The 20,961-nt window shown below is 47.2% G+C and overlaps 2 protein-coding genes across 2 annotated transcripts; both read left to right on the top strand.

The window, feature by feature from the left end:
• Positions 1 to 333: 333 nt before the first annotated feature.
• LOC142362537 (uncharacterized) lies at positions 334 to 3,213 on the top strand. The gene is made up of 7 exons (XM_075431309.1): positions 334 to 431; positions 505 to 875; positions 1,060 to 1,284; positions 1,856 to 1,861; positions 2,086 to 2,275; positions 3,033 to 3,148; positions 3,191 to 3,213. Exons 1-7 carry the CDS (start codon positions 334 to 336, stop codon positions 3,211 to 3,213), a joined length of 1,029 nt encoding a protein of 342 aa, XP_075287424.1.
• BLM (BLM RecQ like helicase) lies at positions 831 to 20,288 on the top strand. Its single transcript, XM_075431237.1, has 20 exons — positions 831 to 951; positions 2,086 to 2,275; positions 2,739 to 2,857; positions 4,082 to 4,214; positions 5,204 to 5,949; positions 6,762 to 6,938; positions 7,341 to 7,459; positions 8,934 to 9,047; positions 9,811 to 9,909; positions 9,999 to 10,147; positions 10,985 to 11,091; positions 11,903 to 12,063; positions 12,591 to 12,786; positions 13,203 to 13,393; positions 14,390 to 14,537; positions 14,900 to 15,099; positions 15,873 to 16,065; positions 16,611 to 16,733; positions 18,061 to 18,268; positions 19,976 to 20,288. The coding sequence occupies exons 4-20, from the start codon at positions 4,120 to 4,122 to the stop codon at positions 20,157 to 20,159; spliced, it is 3,210 nt and encodes a 1,069-aa protein (XP_075287352.1). The 5' UTR covers positions 831 to 951; positions 2,086 to 2,275; positions 2,739 to 2,857; positions 4,082 to 4,119; the 3' UTR covers positions 20,160 to 20,288.
• Positions 20,289 to 20,961: the final 673 nt, after the last annotated feature.

Raw genomic sequence — 20,961 nt, 5'->3', positions numbered from 1 at the left:
AAGGGGGCACCCGCGCGGGCGCTCACCGCCCAAACCTTCCCGGAGCTGCGCAACTCGCTTTTACAACCAGCTTCAGCGCGCTGGGGGCCGGGCCGCCGCGTCCGGAGACCCCCCCGGCCCGGTGCATGTCCGCGCCGCCATGTTGCGAGGAGGGGCGGGGCGGCACCCCGCCCTCACCGTGGAGACGGAAGCGCCGTGTCGTCACGTCCGGTCCCGGTGCGCCCAGCCAATGGCGGGGGCGGGCCGCCTTTTGGCGCCGAATGCGAAGCCGGGCGGGAGTGAGGCGGCGTGAAGGGCGCCCCCGGCGGCGGGGCGGCCTCCCCCGGCCCCGTCATGGCGGCCGTGCCGCAGAACAACCTGCGGGAGCAGCTGCGGCTCCACTCGGCCCGCGGCGGGCTGGGCCAGCCGCCCCCGCCGCGGCCCCGGCCGGCGTGAGTAGCGCGGGGCCCGGCGGGCGGGCCGCGGCCGGCTGCGGGCGCTGACGAGGGGCTCGTCTCTTTGCAGGGGCTTCGTCTTCAGGAAGGTCGGCCCGGCCCGGGAGGCGCGGGGCCCCGCCGCCGCGCTGCGGGACAAGGACGTGAACACCTCCCTGGCCGCGCTCGCCGCGTCCCCCCCGGCCTCCGCGGAGAGGAAAGCGGGCGCCCAGGATGCCTTCCCGGGAGGGGGGGGGTGCTGCCGGCCCCGGGGCCGCGGCCGACGGCTGGGACGACATGGACGACTTCGACCTGTCGGGCGCCGAGCGGTACTGCCGGGCGCCGGGGCCCTCCCCGCCGGCCCGAGCCCCCCGCCGGCCGCCCCCGCGCCGGGCCGAGCGCCCCGCCGGCCCCGGGCCCCCGCCCCGCGCCGACCGGGGGCATCCCGCTGGCTGCGGCGGGGTCAGGGCCGCAGGCCTCGCCCAGGGCTGCGCTGCTGAGGTGATTTTAATTGAGGACGGGGAGGAGGCGCAGCCAGGTAACGGGGTACTTCGGAGTGGAGGAGAATCCGCTCGGGTCTGCGCCCGGAGGCCGCCCGGTTCCCCTCGCTCCCCGCCCGGAGGCCGCCCGGTTTCTCTGCCCGGAGGCCGGGGGAGCCGGGTGCCCGCCGCCGAGCCGCGGTCGCGGGGCCGGGGGTTTCGTCCCGGTGACCACGGCGCAGGGCTGCGGGTCGCGGAGAAGCGGCAGCCGGTGGCGGGGCCGTGCCGGGGCTGCAGGGCTGCTTCCCGTGCGGCGGCGCGGCAGCGAAGGGCAGCCGTCCGGAGGGACGTTACAGCGAGAAAAGCGCTTGGAAAATTCATACGAGAGAGACGTGAAATAATCTTACGCCTTAACGTAACGATGAGAAATATTAAACCAGGAAAAAAAGATCTCTTTCAATTTGAAACTAAACAAACAAAGAAAACCCCACCAAAACCTCCGACCCTCGATTGTGACCGCAGAGTTCATGGCCATCAGCCAGAGTCCGTCCTCAGTGGCTCTGTGTTCCACACCTGACCTGTCACGTTTGGAAACTTTTAATCTTTATTTGTGAAATTAATACGTTTATGCGTCTGGATGGTGTTGAACAGTGTTCTGTGATGCTGCAGTTACACTAAGTGGCGAAAGGATTTGTGAACTGTATTTTTCTTCTTAAGAAGGCTTTGTTACCTTTTTTAGCTCTTTCTGAGAAATGAATTTCAATATATTGATGATATTGGCCTTTCTTACTAGGCTCCGTCTCAGAAGGCACTATACGTGTAAATTTACCTTCCAGTTCCAGTACAGGGACCATGCTAGTTCATGAGTCTACGCTCTTTTAGAGCTATTATTTAACATAACAATAGTTTTCTATTAAATCTCTTGTAGCAAAATATACCTCTTAAGTGTTTCTCTGCTGACAGGGGAAGGTAACTATAGGCACGCCAAAGAACTTTTCCACTTAAAAGAGGGTTTGTGGGTGTTTTGTCTGTTTTTAAGGAGGGAGCAAAAGGGAGCAGTAATAGCTTTTTTTTTTGTTTTCTTTGTCCTTTAAAAGTCAGAAACTGGCTGTTAATTTTTCCCCTCTGTCCTTTTGCGTTTTTGTTTATACCAGAACGAGTTTATGGTTGATGTTAATACCCTTCTCTTTCAGCTGCCAGTGATAAAGGCGGTGAGAGCCAGAAGCCAAGCAGCCCTGAGAAGAGCAGCCCCCCTGAAGTGGGTGAGGCCGCCCTCGAGCCCTTTGTGGGCACTGAGCTTGAGGAGGATGATTACTTGGACATCGTTCCACCCTCCCCTGAAGAAGACCTGCCTTCCTTCTCACCTGCTGTAAAAAGCATCAGGTAAAAGACCGTTCATTGGTAAGACTGTCTGTCTTTGGGACGAATTTAAAAAGCACCAGGAAAGACAGGGAGCTAGTGCTTGTGAAAAGCTTGCGGATTGAGTTGGCTGTGTCGGTCCGTTGTGCGGCAGGGTGGCAGTTGACAGCCACTGGTAGTATCTTATGAAATACTTTTTGCTTTATGGCCAACGTTTAAGGTGGCTTTTGCTTCAGAAAAAAACAGAGGTATTTCTCCTTTCGTAGTGAGAGGAAAAAAAAGAAATGACTGAAGCAAGTCTCTACGTGTTGGCACATGGGAGGAGTGACCAACTGCTCAGCTACCTGGATTTTAACTGCGTTTTCAGAAGTTTGTTCATCTTTTACTCACATCGTAAATGCTGTTATTCTGAAAGATAAACTTCTCTGATGGAAATGCCTTGATTTACCAATATCAGTACTTTAATGAATTTTTCTTTTAATATTAGTAATATTTTCAAAGAATCTCCCACTGATGGAAGATCCACGGCAGCTAGCGCTGAGTCCGGGCCTGGGAAGGTCGCCACAACGCAGCCTGTTGCTGAGAGTGACCCTGCGGAGGATGCAGGTACACGAATCATTTGGGAATGTTACGCCTTAGATTTTGGGGATGGTCTTGTTCTCCCGTGTATCCCACGTAACCTGAGAGCATTCACTGGCAGTGACCGTGGGACTGGGGCTCCTACGGGGTTTTCAGGTGTCGCGTACGCGTTGTGTAGGCTCAGGGGTGTTGTCTGATCCAGATCCTGGGGTTGTCGGTACCAGGCTGGGATACGGCACAGACTTCTTTTTCACAACTTAAAAGCACAGATCGACCAAATGGTTCCTGAAGTCAGCCACAGCCCGGAGGCACATCCCTGTAAGCTGGAGCTGCGTCAGCCCTCCCGTTTGATTCCCGCAGGGCCTGGCTTCGGGAACTACTGAGCTAGAATGTTTCTGAGTTTCACTTGCAGAGTCAAAAGTTACTAAGTATAGGTGAGCCACAGCCTGGCTTTAAGGCTGCAGGTTCAGACTTTCCTCTCAAGATGTGTAAAAATGTAGCTTGTGGTACTGTTCTACAGTGCCATTTAAAATTTTGCGTTTATAAATGCCCAGAGGAGCATTTTTATATTTATGTTTTAATAATGCTGTTCTGGAAATCAATTTAATCAAGCTCGTCATGCTTTAGTGTACCTGTAGCCAACGTCTGGTCCATGTGGACCATCAGCTTGTTGCAGGAGGCACCCTTCCACTGCCCAGTAAATCGGGGTTAGGCAAGTGTAGCAGAGGGCAGGATTTAGCCGGAGGGATCACACCCCCGGCAGCAGCGGTCTGAGGTCCCGTGCGGTGCATCGGCAAAATCTGGATTGGGAAGTGGGCAAAATCTGGACCTAGATTTGAAAGGGAAGGTCGTGAGGTGACGAGTGCTGACGTTCACACGTGGGAGGCTTTCTGCAGGACTCCCAAGACTCGAACTGCAGTGTAGTATTTTGATGAAATGTGTTTTAGTGTGTTTGGGGAGGGGTATTTGGGATAAGCAAAACATGTAAACTCGAGTGTTTTTTGAAAGAAGTTCGAAAGAACTGTGACAAGTTGGAAAATATATATATATAGATGGATAATTAAAAGGCAAGGGCAAAAATACGTAGACTAGATGAGTTTGTGCACACAGAAACAGTTAAATATATATTGAAAGTAAATTATTTAGACTTCTTTATTGTAATTTACTGTCTTTTGGGAGAGTGATATCATCTTGTTACATATTGCAATAAAAATTAGTATTACTGCCTGCTAAAATCTCTCCGTCTAACAGAGAAAGGCTTGCATTTGGAGCAGCAGCTCTACGGCGTCATGGATGATATCTGCCAGCTGGTGGATGCCATTCCGCTTCAGGAGCTGCAGTCCCTGTCCTGTGCCAAGCAGCTCCTCCAGCACAGAGACCGCAGGTACGCTTCAGCGGGCGCCGTCGCCGCTCCGTGCCCCGTGCCAAGCGGTGTGGTGCCTGCAGGTGTCTCTGTCCCCCTGAAAAGAGGGCGCGGAAGGGTTTTTTACAAAGCTTAAAATCACTGACCCGGTGCGTGGAAAAAAATACCCCCAGCTGCTGGAAGCGTTACCAGTCCCAGCGTTCAGCCCGAGGCACAGGCAGTCCTGTGGCCTTTCTCTGGAAGGCGACTGGCCCCAGCTGCCTCCAAAGCAGCAGGGTGATGTGATCGAACCTGCTAGGTGTCATCCAGACTGCTTGTAACCGGAGGCATTAATTTAATATTCCCTCGATGAGACTCGCTGTCACTGACTGCACTGATCGTCACTTCTCCTGATGTCCACGTACTTGTCATCTTCCATTCTGATCACTGCCACTGCAGTCTGCTGCTTTAACTTCTGCATAACCTAGTGACGCAGTATCTGGACAAAGTATTGAGATCTGGCATTTTGGTTTGTTTTACTGGGCTGGGACGGTGTGCTTTTTCTGAACGTTCTCGGTAAAACTAATTTATTCTATTTCCTCTTATTTCTGTAGCCAGACATAGTCTTTAGAAAGTACATAAAACCACAATTTGGTTCAAGCATATTTTTACTTTTTTAACCTCAGGTTTATGCCTCTAAGGATTTTTTTTTTTTTTTTTTTTTTTGTGCTCTACCTTGCCTGGATCAGTTCCTTGCTATTAGGAATGCTTTTATTTTATGTCTGCAGAGAAGTGTAGTAATTTTGTAGTTACTTTCTTCAACTGAGTTCTGGTATTAGTCTCTCTTCCCTAGATTTGTTTGAAATATTTTTAAAATATAGTGACACAGAATACAATGTAACCACCATATGTTGAGATTTTTAATAGGAGAGAGACAAAACTGTTTAATGTATGTTGTAGAACTTGATAAATCATTGCTTGTGACTAAATTTTTTTTTTTTCCTTCTTCCTTCCCTTGCCACCTCTCCCAGGAGAAAATTGCTAGCTAATTCTGTCACTTTGAACAAAAGTAGCATAAACAACACTTTTCCCAGGAGCTGGAAGGCAGGTGTGGAGCGGGGCCCTCTGGCATCTCCTGGTACTGCTCTGTGTTCTGGCCCGAACTGGAGCTTCAGTTCTGACAGAAACTCCCCAAAATCCACAAACCTGCCATCTAGGCTTTCTGGGACTGTTAATTCAAGCGATTTTTCTACCAAAAAAAATCAGACCTTGGATACCTCTTATGCTTCAAAGCAAAGTTTCAAGGAGGTCATCAGCCCAGAAATTACAGCGCTGTCTTCTTCCAAGATAAACAGCAAAGAGGGAGCTTCGCTCAGCTTCCGTTCCGAGGTGTCCTTCGACAGCAGCTGGGGTGAGGAGCCCGGGGTGAGAAGCACTGGAAGCCGTCATCTGCAGGAGAGGCCTCTGACGAGCACAGCTGTGAAAGGCCAGAGCAAAGCTGTTACCAGCGTTCCTGCAGAAGACAGTTTAGGTGTAACAGATACAGACTTTGACCTTGATCACTTTGATATTGATGATTTTGATGAGGCCTGGGAGGATTCGGTGAATGTTTCGGCACCGGAGACGCCGTCTGCGCCGTTGTGTCAGCCCGTCGGGGAAGGGCCGCCTGCCAGATCGCTGTGGTCAAAGATAATGTCCAGAGCCAAAGGGTCTGCTGTTGTATCCAGTCCTGCCGTGCCGAAATCAAGCTTCTTGATGGCAACAAAGAACCATTCAGGTGAATTATGCTCATTAGGATTACTGTCTTTCCCATTTAAAATTTTCAATTACTTATTTTTAAACCTAAGGCCAAGTCATTTACGGTAGGTTACATCAATGCCTTTTGTTTCTGTGGACATTTCTTTTGGTTTCTCTTTGCAAAGTCCCCTTCTGGCACTTTTTACCTCCAAGTGATGCCAAACTTCTTGAATATTTATTTGTCATGCAGGTTGCAGGCTGCTGGGAAGACGAAGCTGCTAAAATTGGAAACTAGAATGTTTCTGTGTTTTAAATAATGACTCTGCAGTTGCTAATGCAAAGCTGTGCTACAGTTTTAGCTGTTTATGCAAAATGTTCAAAAATGAGCACTTGCTGAAGCAAACCTGATCCCTCTGGGGCAGAGGGGTGGGTCAGTATTGTCTGTGGTGGCTGCAGGAACAGGCTGGTAAGGGGTGAAACGTTCAGCCGTTTCGCCAGCTTCTGTTGCTGATTGGGCTGGCACCTGCTGTAGGTCCCCAGGAGCAGGGAGCCTGTTCCCAGCTGCTGTGACGGAGATGAAGGCTGTCAGTGTAGGACTAGGCGTTTTATACAATCCTGGGCAAGAAGCTTGTTTCCAGAGATTTACATAGAATCAAAATTCACAATTTAGCTGTTCCTAAATTCTAGATCAATGTAATTTTTTTTTTGTAAGCCATGATTTGATTTTTAAAAGATTTGAAGGGTCGAAGTGGTGGCTAAGCCATCTGTTCTACTGAAGCAGTTTTATGTTGCAAGAGGGACAGCGCAACTTCATGTTGTAACTTACTGTAAGTACATTTCTTTGTTTCCTAGATCCGCTGGTTAATAACCCTGCACTAGAGCGTTTCAAGGGTATGAAATTTTCCCATTCTGAAAAAATGATGAATATATTTCACAGAAAGTTTGGTTTGCACTGTTTTCGGACAAATCAGCTGGAGGCCATCAATGCTGCTCTGCTGGGTGAAGACTGTTTCATCTTGATGCCCACTGGTACGTATCTCCCGAGGGCGCGCAGCCGCAGGCTTTGGCGGTCTGGCACACGCTTGAGGAATAAAGAGCTGGAGCTCCTTTTGCAAGGCCATTGACAAACTTTCCTCCTTCTCTGTGCCTTTGTGGAGGTGACGATAAGTTGTGCTGCTTGAAGTCTGTGGCTGCAGGATTTCTGGAGTTTTGTATAAACTTTTACCAACAACTGCCTCTCAGGGGATACCTGCAGAGTTACCATGTCCTGCAGGTATCCCGTGAGAGGCGGTTGTTGGTAAAAGTTTATTGTGTGGAAGTGCTGTAAAATGGGAAGTAAGAAATAGGTCTCCCCTCTTCCTCTCCTTCTCCACGCTGTCTCCCTTTCCTCTCGGTATCTAACATTGGTTGTGCTCTGTTTTATCCTCACAGGTGGTGGTAAAAGCTTGTGCTACCAGTTACCAGCGTGCGTCTCTGCTGGAGTCACTATTGTTATCTCTCCACTGAGGTCGCTGATAATAGATCAGGTTCAGAAACTGAAGACTTTAGATGTAAGTTCAAACAGCTGTATTTAGTTAAACTGCAGATCAGTGAATTAGAAATCTGAAATTTCACAGCAAATCTTACGTCTCTCAAATACAAACTGCAAAAAATTTATTAGATGGAAACTGTAAAAGGCACACAAAGTTGTCTAGGAAGAACTAAATGAGATGACCTAGAATATCTTGGCAGCCTAACGGCTACATTTATTGATGCTCACGTGTCTTTGTTATTGTAGCTTAAGTTTTGACGTGCAGATGCCTGATTCTTAGATTCTGAGAGCTGTAGACAGCGAAAGAGGAGCAGCCTGGCTCTGTAGCAGAAATAAGCGCTAACAATTCCCAAGCTGGGAGAGTTCTGGAGACGCCGAGCATTTCTAGAAAAGTAATACTTAGAGAAAAGAAATGCAAGTGCAGCAGGTGTGTGTTCCTAAGGCTGACTGCTTGTGAACTGCTTTTGCCTTCGTGCAGTGCCTTTTCCGTCCTTAGTGTATTTCTGAGATTGAGAGATCGGGGAAACAAAGGTGGGTAACACGCTTTAGGGCAAAAATACGGAGAAGTGTTGGGGTACGAGACCGAAGGGGCTGCGATGCCGGGTTTCGAAGCTCAGACAAATCCATCTCTCATCGGGTGAGGGTTTTGATAGCCTCGCTAGGCAGGGCCCTCGCACGGTTGTCTGCCCTTTAGTGGCTGTTCCAGCACGCGACGCTTGGGCCCCGCGCTGTGCTCTTTCCGGCGCGGTGGGGTGCCGTGGCTGTAGAAGCCAGTTACACTGGCGCTGCGTCTCCTGGGCGTTTGTGGCCGCAGGAGGAATTTCCTCTGCAGAGCTGCAGCTGCCTCTTGCGAGAGGAAGAGGAGACAAGCAGGCAGAATTGGCTGTGTTGCCATGACCTATTCTTACACTGTTTTTGTCCTTAGGATCTAATTCCTTTGTTACTGTTCAGTGTGAACAGGAAGTTATACTTTGAAGTTTAATATTAAATTGCTGCTCCAGGTTGTATTCAATCTCTTCTGATGCAATGCTGTTCTGTGCAGCGTGGGCACTGTTATTGAGGGGGGTGCCATGCTTTTGTGCTGCTTGAAAATGGTTTCTTATCTTGAGATCTCTGAATTCAATCTCAAATTTTCAGCGTGTTGAGCAATAAACAAACATCACATCTATTTTCTTTACGGGAAAGAGAGTTCAAAGAAAGCAAACAAATCCCCCAAGTCAGCTGTTGGTCTGCTGGTAGAATTGGGAGCAGAAGAGTAGAATTTGGCTTATAGTCTTTTGGTTTTATCATTAGAAAAACTCTGTGATGTCTGCAGTACGGCAGGGGTTCAAATGTTATCTATAATTATACAGAGAAACATTGAAAATGTTATATTCACTGAGGACGGTAAATGCGTATACTTTTGTTATCTGGCTTATAATTAGATGTAGGACTATATTTGGAGATGCTCCTGGTTTGCACATATTCAAACTTAATGTACTTTTTTAATATAGATTGCTGCAACATATCTGACTGGCGATAGAACAGATGCCGATGCTTCAAAAATATATATGCAAATGTCAAAAAAAGATCCAGTAATAAAGCTTCTGTATGTTACTCCTGAGAAGGTTTGTATTTAATTTGAATTGTAAAATCATGGAGGCAACAAGGTGGATTACTATGAAGAATTAAAGGGGAAACACTGAATTTAGAGTAGGCTTCTGGGGGAATGAAAACTGTTATGTATTTTTTTTAGATAATTCAGTACGACTCTGTACAGATGTAACTAATTTCAATCAGTAATTAACTAAGAATGAGAATTTAGTGTGTCTGTACAATTTAAATGCTTAAAACAAACACCTTGTGCCCGTCCATTTCAGTATACCTTACTACATTATTAGTGGCTAATTGCTGTCAAGTAGCTATTGAAATCTAGACCACTACGAATAGGATAATACAGGGAAAAAAAATGTAACTGCCAAGGTAATAGGTGACTGTCGAAAGATTTCCTTGTACTTAATTATCTGCTGCCTTTAAAAATGATATTATTCCTCAAGAGCTTTGTAAGAGGGGACTATTTGGTGTGCTGATTATGTTTCTTTCTTCAGCACCGTCTTTCCCTGTCTTTTGTGACAGAAGTCACTTAAATTTACTCAGATTGTGGGACCTCTGGGTGGATGATGCCAGAAGCTTTCGGTAATCCCACACCAGCTGCTTTCTTACAAATTATAATGAAGCTGATTGCCATCTTCTTCATGCCTTCAGGCTTCACCGGTGCAGCCAAGATTAACTTTGCTGTACAGAACAGCTGTTTCTGTGTTCTTAGTCAGGTAGGGTGACGCTTGGCTCTGCTGGTTTGCTTTCTGATGCCGCTGGTGGATGTGTACCTAGGTCTGTGCAAGCAACCGACTGATGTCCGCCCTGGAAAACCTCTACGACAGGAAACTCCTAGCGCGTTTTGTCATTGATGAGGCGCACTGCGTCAGCCAGGTAAAGACCTCGAGTTGTGTTTCAAAATGGCAGAAGACTTAGTAGGAGCATCTTACTCAGCTACACTTAAAGTTTGTTTGTTGAACTAGTGGGGTCACGATTTTCGACAAGACTACAAACGACTGAATATGCTCCGCAAGAAGTTCCGCTCAGTCCCTATGATGGCTCTTACTGCCACTGCGAACCCCAGAGTGCAGAAGGATATCCAGAATCAGCTTGAGATGCTAAAGCCACAAGTGTAAGTTGCTCAGCAGTTTCCTGAAACGATCTGTTTGTGTCAGGAGAAATTTTGAGTGGAAAACTTCGTAAAGTAAGAAAAGTGTTACAGGTCCATCTGAAATACCGGTCAGTTGTATCTGGTTAAATGAGAGTGTAGGCATGGAATTTGATGTGAGTTAAATGCAAAATATTAAAAGTCAGAAGAAAAAAATGCAGATTTTTCCTTGCATGATTAAGGAAGCTGTTTTGTAGAAAATAACACGAAATTTTCTATGTCACTAATAAAATGTGTAGGTTGTATTTTAGGGTGCTTTTCATGAGAATGCTGGAAAACTGTGAAAGCTGGAAGTGGTTTTTCATTGGCATTGGCAGTAACATAGATAATGATGTTACATTGAACGTGGATTGTATTGTAGTGTTTGCATTGTGCACGATGGAAAAATAGAGCATTCTGTTTTGTTGGATTTCTTATTTTAGAACTGTATTTTAGGGCAGAAGGAGGGAGGTGATGCTATTTTGCAAATTTGATCAGCCAAATGTGGACGCTAGTGTTCAAAAGGCAAATGGAGGCGAGGCAAATCCCCGTGTGCGTGTCTGGTTTATGGGCATCTCTTCCTTCTACATAGTGCCATGTAGCTCTGTTTTTTCACAACCACGGGAAAAATGCAGGAACTTTAGACCCAAAGTATGGGCAGTGTGAATCTCCATGGGCACAGTGGAACAGAAATTCCTTTGCAGATAATGCAGAGCAAGTAGTAGCTAGCTGAATTTGGGACCTTCCAGTCAGCCCCAAGCTTGTTGAAAGGATTGCTGCACCCATAAAGCTGATGAGCACCCATGAACTGTCTTGTTTTAGGTTTACAATGAGCTTCAACAGGCATAACTTGAAATATGACGTGTTGCCCAAGAAGCCAAAGAAGGTGGCAATGGATTGCTTGGAATGGATTAAAAAATATCATCCACGTGAGTAGTGAGCAGCATAGTGTGCTTGTATGCGTTGTTGTGAACTACTTTTTAAGGCAGGAAAAGCTTTTTCAATGCTGTAAAAACCCTAACCTTGTGCCCTTCTGTAAGTGGCTAATATATTTACAAGAAAAACAAGTTGGAGGCAGAATGATATTATTAGTAATGGGAATCAGATCTGTGGGCATCCTGAAGTTAAGAGTCCAAGTTAAGCTAGAAAAATTAATTTTGGTAATGCTCTTCAGTAATCTTGCTGGAGGTTGCCAGGCCTTTGAATTGTGTCGTCAGACTGTGAAGGTTATCTCATATCCCAGCTGTTGTAATAGTTTGATTCTGTTGGTCTGCTTATCTGTGGTTCCCCGTGAAGATACCTTTAGGGATTCCTGCCTTTCTAGGCTCACTGTTGGGGTCCTGCAGCTCCTGCTGCTGGAAGTTGACGACGCCAAGCTCCCTTCGTAGCCTCTCTAGTGCTGTAACCTAGTATGTCGTTGACTGAACTGCTCTAGGTCTTGATATATGTAGTTCTTTATTAATGTATTTTAAATCCTAAGACTACACAGTAATGAGCAGGAAAACTTTTCTTGATTGCACCTTGCTAAAAAATACCAGCAAACTGGGTGAAGAGAAACTAACAAAAACATCCGATACTAGTAAAATTACTTTCTTTTATTATTAAGCATTTACTATTGCATTACACTTCCCAGCCTCTCCCACTTGGAATAAATCTATTTGCTTGACAGGCGTGACTGTTAAGCAAGTGAAAGGGAATAAAGTTGTATTGTAGCACAAATCTTTTTTTATATATTTGCAGATGACTCTGGAATAATTTATTGCCTTTCGCGTCATGAATGTGACACAACAGCAGCCATTCTGCAGAAGGAGGGTCTTGCCGCACTTGCCTATCACGCTGGCCTCACTGACTCCAACAGAGATCTCGTACAAAAGAAGTGGGTTAATCAAGAAGGATGCCAGGTAACAGAAAAGCATCTGGGGGAAAAAGTGAATAGAATCTAGAGTGCTTTCATCCCTCTTGGCCTCGTAAATGAAAGCAAAGTTGTGTAACTTTTGATTGCCAAATCGGATGCAGTGTTAAATCACCGATCCGAACAGATCTGCCAAAACACGTTAGCCATCTTTTCAGTGGGAGCTTTACAAATCAAAGACTGCAGCGCTGCACCAAGGTATGATGCTCCAGGAGGAAGGAATTGAGCAGTACAAGGCTTCGGAAGCAGCTCTAGGCACACCGCTGAACTGTATATTGAGATGCAAATGTGGAGTTTGCCTTTGTCTGGAATAGCTCTTCTGAAAGGAGAGGTGGTTTTGCTACTTTGTACTGGTCTTGCAGTGTTACAATTGAAATTCCAGGTTCTGCAGTGTTACAATTGAAATTCCAGGTTCTGCACGGTTTTGTGGTCCTGATCGCCTGTCTGTTTTCAGTGCAGAGTGCTGCATGAATAACTTTCATAACTCTGCGTAACAAATTCTTATTTCCTTCCTAGGTTATATGTGCAACAATTGCCTTTGGAATGGGAATTGATAAACCTGACGTACGCTATGTTATCCACGCGTCCCTTCCTAAATCTGTAGAAGGTTACTATCAAGAATCTGGCAGAGCTGGACGAGACGGTGAAATGTCTCACTGTCTGCTCTTCTACAGCTACAGTGATGTCACCAGGCTCAGAAGGCTCATACTAAGTGAGTTCTCGTGTCTGTAACCTCATGGAGGCTATATTAAAGAAGCTGTTTGATTTAGACTGTGCCATTTTCTCATCTGGGAGTGCCACATGTGGTATGGTGTTGCAAAGATGGGAGAACCACGCATCTTCACCTGAGTGGTTTTCTGTAATGAAAGATTTTTGTCACTTGTACTTCAGTTTAGTCAAAACCGTTTTGCTTTATACGTATCCATCTGTTGATTCTTGTCATTCTAGTTGTCTTTCCTTTCTTCACTCTTTGAAATCTAGAGGTAAAAATCTGTCCTGGGTTAGTTCTGTACTGACCTACTCATCTTTTTTTAAGGAAAAAAGAATATTGCGTTCTGTCTATCTGACGATATCTAAAAATGCAGAGGTGCAGATCTGACAAATAGAATTGAATTTATTGCGTTTCAGTGGAGAAAGACGGAAACAGTCACACCAGACAGACCCACTTTAACAACCTGTACAGTATGGTTCACTACTGTGAGAACGTAGTCGATTGCCGGCGAATTCAGCTTTTGGCCTACTTCGGGGAAACTAATTTTAATCCCAACTTCTGTAAAGATCACCCAGAAGTAATTTGCGATAACTGCAGTAGAAAGAAGGTAAAAAGCATGGCTCTTACTTATAGCGTTGTTAAACTGATCTGCATTTAGCTGCATTAAAAAATGGTTGCATGACATTTGGGAAGGCAAATGGAGAAAATGAGTAAGGTGTCTTGTATTTTTGTCGTGCTAAATGCTTTGAATTACTTCCAGGTTTTAATCTAGAGTAGCAATTACACATGCTATCCATGGACCTTTGATACTCCTGTTTCTGTACGAGGAGGAGTAGTGAGGTGTAAGGATGTTCCTTAGTGTTGATTTTTTGGCTGCAGTGCTCGTAGGAGGCAGGAGCTAGTATAAGGTCCACTGGCATGGCTACGGGGAAATCTCTTCCGCTGCCTGTTCTGATGTTTTCCAGGCAGCTTTGTGCTGCCAGCGTAGCACAAGTGCCACACTGGGAGGTGTACACTGCTTGAGGTGGCCCAGAGGTCAGGGTTTGTGAGTCAGGGTTTGAAGCAAACTTGTCAGTGGCACGAACAGGAGTAGAAGAGAAGATAGCTGTTGAAGCAGACAGGGAAGGCTTAGCGGTCTCTAAACGGGCTCAGTTTTATACCTGGTGGTATTGCTTCTCAGTCCTGTGTTTGAAGCCTTACCTTACATAGCTGTGACCAGAATGATGCCTGTTCAGTCCAGTCTTCTCATTTTAATGGGTACTGGAAGTGTAAGTTCTGGTGTGTGCCAGCAGAGTACTGACGGGAACGCTTTCCACGCTGTTTACCTTGACTACCAGTATTCACGCAGCAATCTTGCAGCTCACTCTAGAACTAACACCCAGAGATTATATACCATCAGTTGGTACGTGTTACTGCATTTTTCAGAGCGTTATCAAATCCAGAATTTGTGTGACTACATTGTGTCACTGTAGGGGTACTATCTAGGAAGTTGCTCATTCCGAGTTTGGAAGAAAATGAATTCATGACTGGAAAAAGCTCAGGAACAACTTGCAGTAGGACAGAACCACGTAACGCTGTTTCCTAATCCAGCCTGTTTTAACAGGATTACAAATCAAGAAATGTGACGGATGAAGTGAAGAGCATTATAAGATTTGTACAAGAGCACTGTGGACAAATGGGACGATTAAATGGAAAGAGAAATTCAGGTTCTGGAAGATACACATTGAATATGATGGTAGACATTTTCTTAGGTAAGTCCTGTTCTTCCAGAAACGACACCTAAATAGACCTGGTGCAGAAATTCCTGACTGAGTATCAGGAGCTCTGCGCAATACCAGCAGAGGTTCAAAAGAAGATATATTTTACAAAATTATTCTTCGCAGGAATCTCTTGGTGGTAGATGATCCAAAATAAATGAGACTAAAGCTTTAATCCATTTCAGGTTGCTATAGTGATGATATTAATTTTCTGGTGGTGCTTGTTGTTTCTGGTGCTTAAATGCAGTTTTTTGTGTGCGTTGACTATGGAATACCCTTGGGAATCTTGGGTCTGTAAATACCTACGTACGCAGGCTTTCCAGTCGCAGGCTAATCCTGTGATTTCTGTCGCACAGGTACGAAGAGTGCGAAGATTCAGTCTGGAATATTTGGGAAGGGAGCTGCCTACTCAAGGCACAATGTTGAAAGACTCTTTAGAAAACTGGTCCTGGACAAGATCCTGGATGAAGACTTGTATATCACAGCTAATGACCAAGCGGTAGCGTATGTAATTCTCGGAGAGAAAGCTCAGGCTGTGCTGGATGGATCACTACAGGTGTGTAACAATTCATTGTTTCTCTCTCTAAGGTATTGTTATAGGGGACGTGCTACAGTTTTTATGTAGCATATACCCTAGGATAGTTTAAACATAGTTTCCCAGCAGCTGAAGTATGGGAACTAGTCTTCAGCAGATGCAGGGAACAGAATCCAACAAGCGTGATTGCTAGTCCATTATTCTGATAATAATGTTGTGAGGCAAAAGGTGAGTTTGAGAGGGCTGGAGGGGATTAAATCTTGCTCTTCTCCCATCCACCTGATTCCAGCTTGACAAGAAAGGAAAGTTATGACCAACACCGAAAAAGCTAGCGAAGAAGGGAAGAAAGAACAGCTCTACCTTCTCCTGCGTTTTCTGCTCTTTTTTTCCAGTCAGTGGTGATCTCTGATGAAAAATGCACTTCAAGAAGGTCATGGAACCAGTTCCAGAATTGCTTGAGGCAATGTCTCCTCTGCAGTAGTGCTGTGTTTGGAGAAGAGCCCTCAGCATTAGTCCTAGTGACCTCTGTTTAAAGCTAGCTGTAAATTGGGTTCTCAGGATTTTTCCTGTGTTGTGTATGCTCTGCTAGTTCTTTGCAGAAGAAACTTGGGGGCGGTTGAGTAGCCTGTAAAAAAAGAATTTAAAAAGCATCTACTGGGTAAACAGCTTTTTTTGATCCATCAAAGAATACTTTCAGTTTCCCTCACTGCTTTCCTGTGTTACCAGTCAATCTTCTAACGATGGCTCTGCAGCAGCTCCCCTGACAGAAGTTATTGATTGGCTTGTTTGGACAGGTGGAGTTCCATGAAACAGAAAGTGCCAGTGCCATCAGAAAGCAAAGGGCCTCCGTGGCAAAAATGTCACAGCGAGAAGAGATGGTTAAAAAGTGCCTTGGGGAACTTACAGACACGTGCAAGACGCTTGGGAAAGTCTTTGATGTGCATTACTTCAATATTTTCAGTACTTCAACTCTCAAGAAAATAGCAGGTAATGCCTGGTTTTCGTCACTGGGAATCCCTGGCGGCAGTCGACTGCAATTGTCGCCTGTTCTGGCAGAAAAGCTACGGGTTCTAACACTTGGTGAGAACGGGTTTAAGCAGAGGAGCCTGAGGGAGTCGTGGGGAAGGAGCTGGCGCAGCGCAGATCCTTGGAGCCGCAGTCTGTGCTGCAGCAGTCCTGCCGGGCAGCTACAGGAGCCACCCAAGTAACCCGACTGCAAAACAGACAGAATCACAGAATCACAGAATAGTAGGGGTTGGAAGGGACCTCTGTGGGTCATCTAGTCCAACCCCCTGCCCAAGCAGGGTCACCTACAGCAGGCTGCAGCATTTTCGGAGAAAACGTTTGGGCTCGTCTTTGTGCTACCAACTAGAAGCAGATCTGCTAGAATAAAGGCTTGCTTCCCGAAGGCCTTAACGCCTAGGGTGGCACGAAAAGGAGTTCATTTCCTCCAGAATGCTCTCTCTCTACCATGACCTCTCTTTAAAAGAAGTCAGTTTGCCATGTCTAACTGGCGCTTTGTTGTGTTACAGAAACCTTGTCATCCGATGTGGAGGTTTTACTGCAGATCGATGGTGTCACAGAAGACAAGCTGGAAAAGTATGGTGCAGAAATAATCAAAGTGATGGATAAGTACTCCGAATGGACCATGCCAGGTTGAGTATACTTTGTACCTAAATGTGTACTTTCCTGTTCAGTACCCACCTCTCCTCCCCTTTTGGAAGTTTCACTCAAAATTTACCTGGTTTTAAATACAAATAACTAATTGTTGCAGTCCATTAATTACAAAAAGGGAGCGATTGCGCGTTTTCAGAGCATACAAAGGGTTTTGCTGTCTTCTCACTAGTCAAATTCAGCAGATCTCTGAAAAGCTAAAAAAGGAAAATGAGAACTAAGCAGACTGCTCTGCTCCTAACCCGTTAGTTGTTGGCATGTGTGTAATACGCATAGTTACAATGGGAATTCTGACCTTAACATTAAAGGTCTTGCACCTCCTGCGTATTTTTACACCTGCATCTGCTATGTATGGTGTAATGTTGTAGCCTGGCCGATAATCAATAGCTACTACCTTTATTTTTCATAGTAATTAAGGTCAGCAAGTTCAGGTCTTCACTGACTAGCTCTTGCTCAAACATGAAGCACTTTCAAAGCTAGGTGTAAAAAACAAAACGAAACAAAAAAACCCCAACCCAAACAAAAAACCCGTCAGGTCAGAAGGGCAGTGTTTCACAATGCCTTTGCACGGCTCCGGCCTTGCACACGAAGTGCAGCTCAGTGGAGAACTGAGCCCTGAGACTGGTTAAGTCCGGTCACTTCACGTGAGCGGGGCATGTAGCCCGTGTTGTACGGAGACCGTTTAAGACAGCGTGGCTATCAGATTAGACATCGGGGCCTGCAATCTTAAAGTGATTCATGGTGACATTTAAGGAGGCTGTGCTTTCATACGCTGCGGTGTGAATAAGTAGGTGTCTACAAACCTGATTTTTACGTATTTTACACTCCTGCCTGTACAAAGAATCACGTCCCTCTTGATTGTGACTGATTGAGAAGGAGCCTTCAGCTGACTGAGCCTTTCAGTGTCTCCTGATGTTGTTTTCAGAAACAAGTGCTGTGTTTGACTGCAGTATTTATGGTATATTCCACATTTCTTTCCAGCTGACACGGGGAGAAGAGTGTAAAGGCAGAGAGCCCGGTGTTACCGAAATAGTTCAGGCAAGAAGCCAAACTAGAGCATATAGGGCTGGCCAGTATTCCTTTATGTCACGAGCTAAGGCAGGGGCAGAGGGCAGTTCTGGTTTACACCAGAAGGTGTGCAGCACCTTTAGCTGAGCCTGGAGCATCGCCAGGGTGAAGGCAGTGCGCGGGAGGCTTTGACCAGCACGGACAGAAGTTTTGGCACAGTCGGTCTGCTCTGGCGGACGGCTCTGACTGGCCCAGGCAGTGTCTTGATTTCGTTAGTTTTAACTCGCTGTCTGTCTGTAGAAGATGCTGCCTGCCAAGGTGTGGACCCGGCCGCGGGGAGCGCCGGCACGCCTGAGAGTGATGAAGAAGCAGAAGATGCAGTTACTACCTCGAGCTATTTTTGCAATAATGCAAATCAAAGACGGAAAAGGAAGAGGCTGCCAAACTTCAGAGAATCAAAGAGGAAAAAGACAAGTAATGGTGGCAGCCAGCAGTTTCATCCCAAAAGGTACGTTGCTTGTGGTCATTTGTTACCTTTCTTAGTCCAGAATGATCCCAGAGGTGCAGTGTTATCCCACTGCATTTTCCTGAGCAAGTATGGGCTTTAAGAATGGCATTAAAACTGTCCAGGTACCTGGCAACAACGGCTGTACTTTGGTTTCCCACCATTTGCTGTTTAAGAAGCTCCTGGTGAGGAAGGATGTTTAACAGTTGGCCTTTGTTCCTCACTCTTGACTGCCACAGCTTAAGTCGTGATGCTAAATTTCAGCGTGCTGCCATAACCATTATTAGCAGGCTTTCTGGATTCTGTGCTTGGGAACAGAAAGATGGCTTGAAACTTCGAAGATTTGATGGAACGTTTGAACTTCAGTTCCCCGTCCCTTGTTAATTCAGAACTTTTCTCCAATTGTGCCATACAAGGCAATGCCTGCATCGAGACCGCAGCATTTGGACCCAGGAGTCTGGCTGGTCCTGAGCTCCCAGGGCAGATCCACCAGCAAACTATCACAGGGTGATGGAGCAGCCAGGCTGCGCCTCATCCTTGGAGTCGGTGCCCTTATTTTAGCAGCTCATGCCATTATTAGTCTGGTAACTCAAGCAGCAGCAGTTAGTGCTGAAGGTCCATGCTTCAAAGCAGGATGATTAATCGGTGCTGAAAGGGAGCGAATGGAAAAGGAGAAAGGGTTGGAGCAATTCTGCCCTCCCCAAACCCTCCCTAAAAACGGGGGGGGGCATTAGAAAACTTGAGCAGTAAGTTCTCATTTGGGATTTGTAGTCCCACCTTTCAAAGGGTTCTGTGCCCATAGCTTGCCTTGCGCAAAAGGAAGCGAGCGGGAGTTCCCTGTGCTGTGCTGTGGTCAGGTTGCCTAATCCCGCACCCAGAAACGCCCCTCGGTTGGTACCTGAGGTGGAGGACACGAGGTACGAAAGAGCAGTTACGTGGCCAACCTGCGCCTTGCGTTTCTGCAGTGATCTGAGTGGGGCTTTATTCGGCCCGTAAGCGTCGCAGACATCGCGTTCTCTCCGCCGGGGGAGGCCAGGCCCTGCGGAAGAGGAGCTCTAAGCAGTACAAACGTGCTCTCCAAAACATTCTGTAAAATCCCCACCTGAAGAGCCATGCCTCAGTTTTAAAGACTGTTAGGTTTTACTGCTGTATTAACTACTGCCACCTCACCGTGCATCCATCGTCAGCGAGACAGCGCCGTCTGCCTTGCTGAACTCGCTGCTCGCCACCGCTGGGCCTTCCGAGGACGTCTGCTCCTCCGCCCTGTCTGTCCTCATTCGGTTCTTTCCTTGCTGTAGCAAACAGCGGTTCCCAGCTCGGTAGGTTTTACTCCCACCCTTTTTACCTTCTCATCTAGGAAAATATTAGTCATTAAATGCTGTTGACCCTGCAGTGCCACTTAATGTTGATGCTCTAATTGGATTAATAGGAGTCAGGTCGGTTCAGCATTCCCTGCCCCTGCTTCTTGCCCTTAGGCAAATGCCAGAGCAACAGCTACGCGGGATTTACATTTCAAAGGTGCTTTTGCAGCCACCTGTATTTAAAAAAAAAAAACACAACCAACCAAAAAAACCCAAGCCAAAACGCCCCCAAAACCAACAACCTTTTTAAAAACAAAAGCATAGTCTTCTAGGAAGCGTAACGGTGGGCGTGGGGAGCGCGGCAGGTAACGCAGGCGCTTGACGCGTGCCTTCTCCCTGGGTTTTGCAGTGGTTACAGCAGGTACCGAAGGACCAGGAGGCCGGCCGGCTCCAAGGCTCCAGCCCCGTCGGGCCACAGCCCGGCGTCGTACGGCGCCAGCGCCGCGCAAGGAGCTGCGGGAAGGCTGGGGATCATGGCACCACCCAAACCCAAAGCCAGGCAGTTCCTCCAGCCCTCGTATGCAGTGTTGTAACGAGGAGAATGTAAATACTGTATAGCAGCAAGCCCCGAAGATGTAATCATTGTTTATTAAATCTTTGTTTTATTTGCTAAACCTTCTGTGACTTGTACATTTGTCAAGTACAAATACACTGAATAAATGTTTTTGAACTCATAAGCTTATTTAGACCTTTCTTTCTACTCTAAACAGTTCTGACTGGTTCTAGAAACGCTTTCCGTGGAAATAATCCCTGTACCCCTGCCTTACAGCTGCCTCGGGGCTACGCTGGAGACCACGGCTCGAGGGTGGCTGCTGGAACTGCGCGTCCCAAAGCTGCGCTGGCCCCTGGTCCTGCGCAGGGAGCAGGGGAGAAGCGCTGCAGAGCTGGGTCCTGCACGGGGAGCACGGGAGAAGCGCTGCAGAGCTCTTAGGTTTTTTTGTTTATGTAAACTGGGATCTCGCCACCGCCCCGGTGAAGGGCGTTGGAGCTGCCCTCAGCTTCCACCCCCCTCCTCGCAGCAGCCGGCCTTGGCGATGCGCCTGTTTTCGCCAGCGCGAACCGGTCGCTTGCTTGACTGGAGCAGAGGATTCCATCAGCTGCTTCTCGGCAACGACTCCGGAACCGCCGCACCAGACCGGTTCGGGTGGGAAGGGACCGCTGGAGGCTGCCCAGCCCCGGCAGCGAGCAGGGGGCGTCTCCAGCCAGACCCGGCTGCGCAGAGCCCCGTCCAGCCCGGGCGGGCGTGGGCCCAGGGCCGGGCACCCACCGCCGCTGAGCCCTGGCACCTCGTTAGCCTGCAGCATCCGAATCAAACTGCGCAATGTTCGTCTCTCC

The sequence above is a fragment of the Opisthocomus hoazin genome, chromosome 10, assembly GCF_030867145.1.
Source record: "Opisthocomus hoazin isolate bOpiHoa1 chromosome 10, bOpiHoa1.hap1, whole genome shotgun sequence".
Classification (NCBI taxonomy): Eukaryota; Metazoa; Chordata; class Aves; order Opisthocomiformes; family Opisthocomidae; genus Opisthocomus; species Opisthocomus hoazin.
This window is presented reverse-complemented; position numbering and strand designations above follow the sequence as displayed.